The sequence below is a fragment of the Alnus glutinosa genome, chromosome 14, assembly GCF_958979055.1.
Source record: "Alnus glutinosa chromosome 14, dhAlnGlut1.1, whole genome shotgun sequence".
Lineage (NCBI taxonomy): Eukaryota > Viridiplantae > Streptophyta > Magnoliopsida > Fagales > Betulaceae > Alnus > Alnus glutinosa.
The window spans coordinates 4,679,173-4,688,407 of NC_084899.1; the positions used below are offsets into that span (position 1 = coordinate 4,679,173).

General features: G+C 38.8%; 1 protein-coding gene across 1 annotated transcript; it reads right to left on the reverse strand.

The window, feature by feature from the left end:
* Nucleotides 1-910: 910 nt before the first annotated feature.
* LOC133857020 (proline-rich receptor-like protein kinase PERK1) lies at nucleotides 911-5,691 on the reverse strand. The gene is made up of 8 exons (XM_062292111.1): nucleotides 5,000-5,691; nucleotides 3,587-4,165; nucleotides 3,153-3,239; nucleotides 2,996-3,066; nucleotides 2,672-2,748; nucleotides 2,082-2,229; nucleotides 1,790-1,951; nucleotides 911-1,431 (listed from the first exon to the last, which is right to left on the reverse strand). The coding sequence occupies exons 1-8, from the start codon at nucleotides 5,538-5,540 to the stop codon at nucleotides 1,120-1,122; spliced, it is 1,977 nt and encodes a 658-aa protein (XP_062148095.1). The 5' UTR covers nucleotides 5,541-5,691; the 3' UTR covers nucleotides 911-1,119.
* Between the last annotated feature and the right edge of the window lie 3,544 nt (nucleotides 5,692-9,235).

Genomic DNA, 9,235 nt, shown 5'->3' on the forward strand with positions numbered 1-9,235 from the left:
CTCCCAAACTTCCAAAAGTTACAATATACCCTACCAATCTAACAAGTCTTTTCAGTTAGCCCTTCGTTAGGATTTTGTATTAAATCCTATTAAATGAAACAAAAATACCCCTTTGTAAAAATCAAGAAAAAAAAAAAAAACCCACAGCATGAAGGAAGTTTTTTATGGAGTACACCTAAAAATTTTATGGTGCTAAATGAAGGAGCTTGGTTGATTCTTAAAATACATTACAAGTTTACAACTTTTAGAAGTTTAGGAAGACATTACAAATTCAGTAATAATTTGAATGGATAATTGTGGTTTAAAAAAATAAAAAATTTAGGGGCAAGTCAACCTCCCTTGTAAGTCCTGAGGAGTGGTTGACGGAATAGAATTCTTATTATTTCAAATGAAAGGTCATGATTTAAAATTGATCTATCTAATGGTGCATATAAAGTTAATATTAGCACGTCTTTTAAAAAATATAAAATTATGTACATCATTAAATGCACAAACTTTAAATCTTTACCATGAAATAAAAAAATCCTTGTCCGTGGACCTAAAAATCATTCTGGAAATTTCTAATTTCTGCTCAAAATGGATGACATGGCATAATCTTGGCCATTCATTTAAAATGAACGGTGACAATATTAGTACTTACTGGAATCTTAACGGGCATTGCATAATGCATTGCCTGAAGCAAAAGCTATTTCTCATTTTCGTCACCAAACACATCTTCCACCTGCGTAGGCACTAGGCAGTAGGCACTCTTGGACACAAACTGTAGACACAGAAAATAAAGACGGAAACAGCTTTTAAGTAATTTGTCGTGGCCTCTTCAACAACATCCCACCTAACTGTTAATTTTCAATACAAGCAAAACTGACACAACAACAAAGACTAAAGCACCAGAAAAATTTGGACAACAAGCTGAAGGAACGAATAAAAGAATAGAACAAGTTTCTCTGTTATTTTGTCGTATGATCACTATTGATAAATACAATGTAAAACGCCGATATTTCAGAAGAAAATGAAATGGGGGTTAATTCATGCCAAACATGTCATCCTCCAATCAATCTGACACAAGCGTGTAACAATAAGGGGGTGGGTTTTTACATGATAAAGAAAAGGCATCGGTCGTCAAGAGCTTCTTCCATTGAAACCTTGACTGTTTTTCTTTATCTTTCCCAGCTCCATTTCTCGGGTGTTCTGGCCTTCACTGCTTGAGCCAGAAGGGTACAAACCATACTCACTGGTTGGTCCACTATACTCGCTACTGGCACCGTATTCCTGGCTTCCCAATGCCACCTTCCTGAATTTTTTCATGTCCTCCTTGTACTGGCTGGTGTCATAGTCCGAGCTTCCATGAGAACTGTATACGTTGCTGTGTCCAGGTCTGATTCCTTCACTAAGATCAGCCAGAGACGCATCTCCTTCCAAAGCACGAACAATCTGCATGGTTTCAAGTAATAGTTACTTGTTAGAAGCCTTCTAGCAAATAGCACATACAAATATGAAATTCGACGATCTTGCTGATGACTGCAAGACTCCTAGCACGGCTTTCTCTTAGTAGCAACAGAAAAACTGTTGCATGGAGTGGAATTGGATGGTCTAATCATCTGATTTTACTGTTCTTTTGAGCCATACAGACCCACCAGCCAACCATATACATGGAATATAAGTCATAAAGTGCTCATAAACATCAGACCAAGCTTTCTAGTGCGCCTATCCCAAGTATAAAGACCATCTGATAGACTTGGTCCAGCAAGCAAATAAACAGGGCAATCAAAAATTAAAGTTTAGACTCTACCTGGCTCATTCGTGGTCGACGCCGTGCGGAATGACGCACACAGGCAGCAGCACAAGCAACCATGCAAGCCATCTCATTGGGTTCATAATCATTTTGCAGCTTTGCATCAACCAGAGCATCAAAGTTTCTATCTTCCAAAGCTCTCGTAAGCAAAGGCCTTGCCTGTAATGCCAACAGAATTTAGTTTTTCTATGTGCTAAAGAAAAACTGGAAGATAATAAACTGTGTCCTTAGCATGCACATGTATGTTCATGTGCACGCCTGTAGCAAGTGAGTTTAATAATGAACTCACCCAGTCTACCAAACTATCTTCCATGAAGGTATGGGTTGTGTCAACAGGTCGGCGTCCAGTGATCAACTCCAAAAGCATAACCCCATAGGAGAAAACATCTGATTTGTCTGTGAGTTTCCCACTTGAAGCATATTCTGGAGCCAGATACCTGACACAAGAGAGTATGTGAGAACTTGAAGAATATATCCTGACTTTGGCATATAAAGAACATCAATCCAGACTAGTTAAACCTAAGAAAAAAACTAAACAAAGATAATAAATCTGGCAATGTGCATAAGAGTTGACTATCATGACGTTTTTGAGATCCACAGATTTGACAAGAGAGGATCAAGCACAGTTGACATTAACATAAACCAATGCAGCAGGAATTCACTCGGAAATTCCAGTTATCAACATAAATTGCACACAAAAACAGTATAAACCAGAGCAGGGTGCATTGATTAGTCTATGAAGATGTTACAATAAACAATTTTTTTTGGAAAAGCAGGAATTAGGAGAATCCGAGTCATACTAGGTCTCCATAAAAAAATATATCAACTGTCAAAACCATAGATGTAAGCAACGAGAAAATGAAAGGAGTTGGTCTTTACCCGAACGTTCCCATCACCCTGGTGGAGACATGAGTATTGGTATCAGAAGCAATCTTTGCAAGTCCGAAATCTGCAACCTGAGCAAAAGAATTTGACTTTGTTATCTCAGTTATAACTATAATAACTAAGCAATCACATCTCATGAGGAAAATGACAGAAGTATTCCATTGTCAAGGTAGAGCAAAAGCTAATTCAAATAAACAAAATCAACAGGAATTTACTCAGGCAGACCATAGCCAGCCTTTCAGTCATATAAGGCAGAACTACCGTTTATGACAATTCAAAAGGTAACAGATTTCAAGAAATCAATATTGCAATTGATACCTTTGCCTCAAACTTGAAATCTGTAAGTATATTGGATGCTTTGATATCTCGATGAATGATCTTGGGATGACCTACATATAAATATAATTAAAATGTGAATTGAAGTATAAATACAAAGTCAGTAACTCAAATAGATCAGTAATGAGAGAGAGCTCACAATCCTCATGAAGATATGCCAATCCTTTTGCAGATCCTAAAGCAATTTTAAGTCTTGTGGGCCAATCCATAGTTGGTCGCCCCTTCCCTGCAATAAGAATTCTTATCAGGACCAGAGCTCCAGCAAAACAATGAATCTTAGTTTAGTGCCAGGCTTCATTGATACACTACAGATTGAAATAGTGTTTCCAAAAGATTCAACATTGCAACGCAAAACCGGCAATAATCAGCAATCAAACTTTTATAGTAGCAAAAAGAGTAACAATTAATTGAGCCAGAAGCAAGTAAAACAGAAAAGACCAAAAAATAAATACATAAATAAATAATTTTTTTTAAAGTGGATAGCATCCTTCGGGTGCTTCACAACACAGCTTTACACGTTAATTAGGAAAAAAAAAATCAGAATAATTTCTAGAGCTGAAGGAGCTAACTTACCATGTAAGTGGAACTCTAAGGTATTGTTTGGAACAAACTCATAAACAAGCAGCCTCTGAGACCCAGTGATACAGTACCCAACCAATGAAACAAGATGTTTGTGATGTACTCGACTAATAATCTCAACCTCTGCCTGAAACTCACGCTCCCCCTGCCCACTTCCAGCTTTCAACTGCTTGATAGCTACTTCCTTCCCATTCGGAAGGACTCCTCTATGCACATACCCAAATCCACCTTGTCCAAGAAGGTTGGCATCCGAGAATCCATCTGTTGCCATAGCTAATTCGTCATATGAAAAACTACTCTTTGATGAGAAACCTAAGGCTACTCCTGGATGAGGTGGTGGCAGTGGATTTTCTGACCCTGAATAATTGGACCCAGAGCCTCCACTGCTGCTCAGGAAAGGCGGTGGTGGTGGGGGCTGCAGTGTTGTAGGAGCATTTGCCGGTGAGTACGGTGGTCGTGATGCAACTGCTGGTGGAGGAGAGGGTTTCTGCAACACTCCGCCAACATGATTCGCAGGTGGGGGAGCATTGTGTTGCCAATGCTGCTGTTGTTGTGGACCACCGTAAGGGCCAACTGGCAATTCCATCAAACACAAGAAATGAGCTAATTATAGTTTTATGCTTTCCATTTCAGTCAAATGCTAATCAAAATTAAGGTTAATAGTTTCGTTTTCCATGACTCAAGAAATGGCACGAGAAAACTGTAGTGGCAGAAAAGCATTGATCAAAATCATTTTGCTAAACAACGAAAGGCGAAACAGAAATCATGTATCAACTAAGCCCCCTAGGGAACATTGATTAAAAGCTTATATATCGGAAGAGCATGAGAAAAAAAACTTGGAAAATCATAGCTGGAGCATGATCCACCAAAACAATAAAAGTACCAATAAAATTATGCCCATTGATGCAAATAATACAAACATACCCCTTAAAAAACCCAGTAACTCATCCCATTCCATAGATCTTCTTCCAAACCCACACGAATATCAAATGCGTGTGTTCTCAACAATCCCAAAAACGAAAATTTTGAGCTCACGAAAATGTTAAATCTATGACCACCTCGGAGAGGGAAAACATAACACATTAATTCCTCGTACTTTTTAACAAAAACATTTTCGAGGCCTGTGACCCAGATGCCAGATCCATTCTTTAGCATAGCCACCAAAACTAAAACAAAAATAAACAAAAGCCAATACAACATGCCCGAACCAAACATGAAGTGAAAACCCCCTATAAATTCGAATCACAGAGGAAAACCCAAAAACACAAGTCCAAACTAATTATTTATAAACAACCCTTTTCTGATGACCCAAAAGAAATCGCAAATGAGAACCCACACATGCGCATAAACTTGGAATTGATAGAATTCAGTGACACTCCACAAGGTCAAAAATGAAAAAGCTCATACCTTTGGGCCCAGGAGCCGGAGGTGGAGGAATATAGTATTCCTCGTCATCTCGGCGCCGCCTCTTCTTCTTGGTGCAACACACGCACAGTATACTCAGCACCACCAGAATCAACACCCCACCGACCGCTATCCCAACCACAACCCCAGTCGATATCGTACTCGACGACGACGACTGACTCGGCGGTGGAGTGCTCGGAGTGCTCGGGGTGTTGCCAGAACTCGGCGGAGGAGGCGTACTCCGGGTCGTCGGTGTAGGAGGAGGAGGCGTCGTTGGGTTCGACGGCGATAAAGGAGGCGGCGGAGATGCTTTTGGCGTCGGGTTGGAGGGGGTGGAAGGCGTGGACGGTGGTGGCGATGAGGGAGTGGCAGGTGGTGGCGCAGACGGAGTGGACGGTGGTGGTGCTGAGGGAGTGGCTGGTGGAGGAGAAGATGGAGTCGCTGGAGGCGGCGCTGAGGGAGTGGCTGGCGGCGGCGCTGAGGGCGTAGCTGGTGGCGGCGCCGAGGGAGTAGCCGGCGAAGAGGGGCTGGGAGATTGAGACATGGCTAAACAGAAAACGAGTCTTCCTCTCCCGGAAGAGAGAGAGAGAGAGAGAGAGAGAGAGAGTAACAACTAATATAAAGGAAGATGAAGGAATTTTTGTTGCAGTTCTTATCACATGGGGGCTGTGTCTGAACGCACAACTTTTTTGAGTTTAGTTTGGGTTTGAGAACTAAACACTGTGTGGTGGGTGGGGCCGAACACGACTGGCCCGCGCATTTCTCCGCTCATTACTCGCTTCGGGAATCATCAATTAATTGCGCTTTGCTTTTCGTTCTTCCCTTTCGTTGGGTGAGCGAATGGGGACGGTCGGGTCTTTCGTTTGGCTGTCTTTTCTTGGACTTACTATACAAATATTCTGACCAACAAAAAAAAACCTTGTACAAATATCTACTTTATATTTTTTTTTTTTTTACTCAAATAAATTGATGGGAGAATTCAATGCTCTGATTGGTTCTTCTTTTCGTAATGCGTTTTGGTTACACGATTTTCGGAACTTTATTCTTATGATTCTTATCCTAAGATTTATCTCATATCTCACATGTGATCCTAAAAGAGACTCTCTAATATACATTGTTTTATTTCAGAATTATTTATGTGAAATTGACATTAAGTCCTATGAAGTATAACGTTGGAAATCCTTATGTAGTACTTGTGACATGTTTGGTTTGTATTTTTATTTTGTCTTTTTTTTTTTTTTTTTTTTTTTTTGATATTCTCAAAACAAACACATTAATAAATAATTCAAAACACAATTAAAACTTATCTGCCTATGAAGTTGCTGATTTCTGGGTTTTGGTGGTCTTTTTCTGTGAATTTTTTTTGTTGGGTGTTGTTGTATTGTTTACAACTTACCTCGAACCGTTTGAGCTTTAGACTCTGTCTGTGTTGGAGATTCTGTTTTCGTTGTTCTTTCTCTTCTTAGTTTTTTCGGTTTCCTTGGAAGCTAGGCTAGATTTAAATATTTAGGGGTTCTCTAACTCCCGATGGTTTTATCCATCTTAGTGGCCCGTAACTTTTATAGGCTGCATTCTTAATTGATTTTCACCTTCTTGAATTTTCTTTTGGGTTCTGAGGTGGTTGTAGTCTTTCTTGATTAGCTTATTGAGTTGTTAGTTTGTTTTTGTTTTTGTTTTTCTAGTATTTTTTTCATGTAATGTTTATGTATTTTGTTTCAACCATACTCAAAAAGAAAAAAAATAAAAAATAAAAAACGTGGGAATCCTAAGTAGCATTTATGACATGTTTTTTTATTTAAAAAAAAAATTACGTTAATAAACAACTCAAAGCATAAAAATAATTTTCACTTTAATGACAAATTAAAACACTCTTCAAATAAAAAAACAAGTGGGAGTAATCATGATAACCAAATTGGAAAGAATAATCATGCCACACACCCCTTAGGCCATCTCCAGCAGAAGCTTCATTTTAACCAAAAAGTCAAATTTGACTATTTTTAGCACTTTTTCTTCATCCAACAGAATAGCCATTATAATTTTTTCCTTAACTTCATCAACAGTGAATAGCCACTACTGGCTATTCACTGTTCATCAGTTATTATATTTTATATTATATTTTTTTCTTTCTCTCACCATCTCCTCACTTCAGCCTCTCTCTCTCTCTCTCGCTCACTTCTCCTCTGCAATCCCGCATGTCCCCCCACTTCCCCGCTTATTAGGGTTCGACGAAGAAGGAAGGAGAAGAATCGGAGAGAAGGAGATCTGAGAAAGGTGGGTCGACCGAGGAGAGGCGCCGATTTTTTCTGGCAAGCAGAGGGGCCGATTGTCGGCGAGCAGAGGCGCTGATTTCCATCGAGCAGAGGCGCCGATTTCCGTCGAGCAGAGGAGCCGATTTTCGACGAGCAGAGGCACCGATTTCCGTCGAGCAGAGGCGCCGATTTTCGACGAGCAGAGGCACCGATTTCCGTCGAGCAGAGGCGCCGATTTCCGTCGAGCAGAGGCGCCGATTGCGGGTCGCGGGTCATCGTCCAACGGTTGAAGGGTGATTTCCGGCGAAAGGAGATTTTCTGTGGATTCTTCCTTAGTTGGCCGATTTGGTGTGTTCTTTGTAGTGGGTGTGGAATTTCGGTTGTGTGTGTTGGTTGTGCTGTGAACTTCCGGCAGTGTGTGTGTGTGTGTGAATTTCGGTTGTGTTTGTTGTTGTTTTGGCCGGAAGTTAATTGGGTGTGGAATTCTAGTGAACCCACCGGCGAGGAGGAGTGACCGGAGAGTGTTTTGGCCGGAAGTTGATTGGGTGTGAAATTATTTCTGGTGAACCCACCGGTGAGGACTGAGGAGGAGTGATCCGAGAGAGAGAGAGAGAGGGAGGGAGGAGGGAGAGAAAGAAAATAAAACAATAAAAAAATATTAAAAAAATATTATTTAAAGAAAATGAAGTGTGGAATAGAGATTATTGTTGGAGTGATTTTAAGAAAACCAGTGGTTAAAGTAGAGATTGAGGCTTTTTGAATAGCTATTTTAACCATAACTGCTGGAGATGGCCTTACAGCTAGTTCCTATTCAAACATAATTTCGAATCTCATCTACTTAACGAATTGCCCGACAACCTTCCTAGCTAGTTTTATTATGTGGGGAGCCCATTCTTGTATGTTCAAAGATAGAAATGGGACATTGCTAGGAATGGGATTTGGTGCTGAATTAAGATGAAAAGGACAACCACTTCCGATGATCAGCTGAAAACGAAGTTTTTGAGTACCAGACCCATTTCTGAGCCGATTGAGATGTTGTGCACCATATTCAACCATCCTCCCAACAAATCCAAACTAACAGCTAATAAATCTAGGTTTCTTCTACGTGGAAATTAAATGGGCCTATCACACTCCACATCATAGGATTTTATTTTTATTTTATTTTATTTTTTAAACGAAAAATTTAAGTATTTCATTGATTAAAGATTACGAGCATAAAGTTTTTACATCACAAAGTATAAAACTCTATAAAATCATAACCAAATATACCAAATCATAGTCATAGACACAAACAAAATTCTTACAATAAAGTGTTATCTATGACTTTTATTTTCTGTCAACCATGTACAAAAATAATTAAAGAACAAATTTATTCTGAATAGACAAAATTTAAGACAGATAAACGTAGTCAAATATTCTTATGATTAATTTAAATGGGAAGAACAAGGTGGAAATAAAACAAAAGAAAAAAAAAATCTAACAAAAGGAAAAGTTAAAAAGAGAACAATAAAAAATAAATAAATAAAAAGCCAACTGTCTCAGTTTAGCTTTGAAAATGTGCAAGAAGGACGGAAAATTTCATCAATGGGAGACAGCTGTCAAACTACTTATTAAATATTATCATAAATAATTAAAGAAAATGCGTTCTTGTATGTGCTTGGTTAATTATAAATTAGTCAAAGATTAGGTAACTATATTTTAAAATTTAATTATTTTTAAGCCTTTTTATGTTGCAGTGGCTGTTACTCTAAGTAAAGGGAAACCAGCTGGATACCAACGGTTAACCACACAGAATGACGTGAACGTGTTATCTAAATAAATACCGAGACTCAAGTTGTACTACTAAAACACAAAAAATTGAAATATATTAACGCTAACGAGTATCCAGTTAATAATATATATAATAACTTGAGCTTGGTGTGTTTGTTTCGTATAAAAAGTTGAATAAAGTTGAATAATATTCAACTTTTTTTCAAAAATAAATCATATT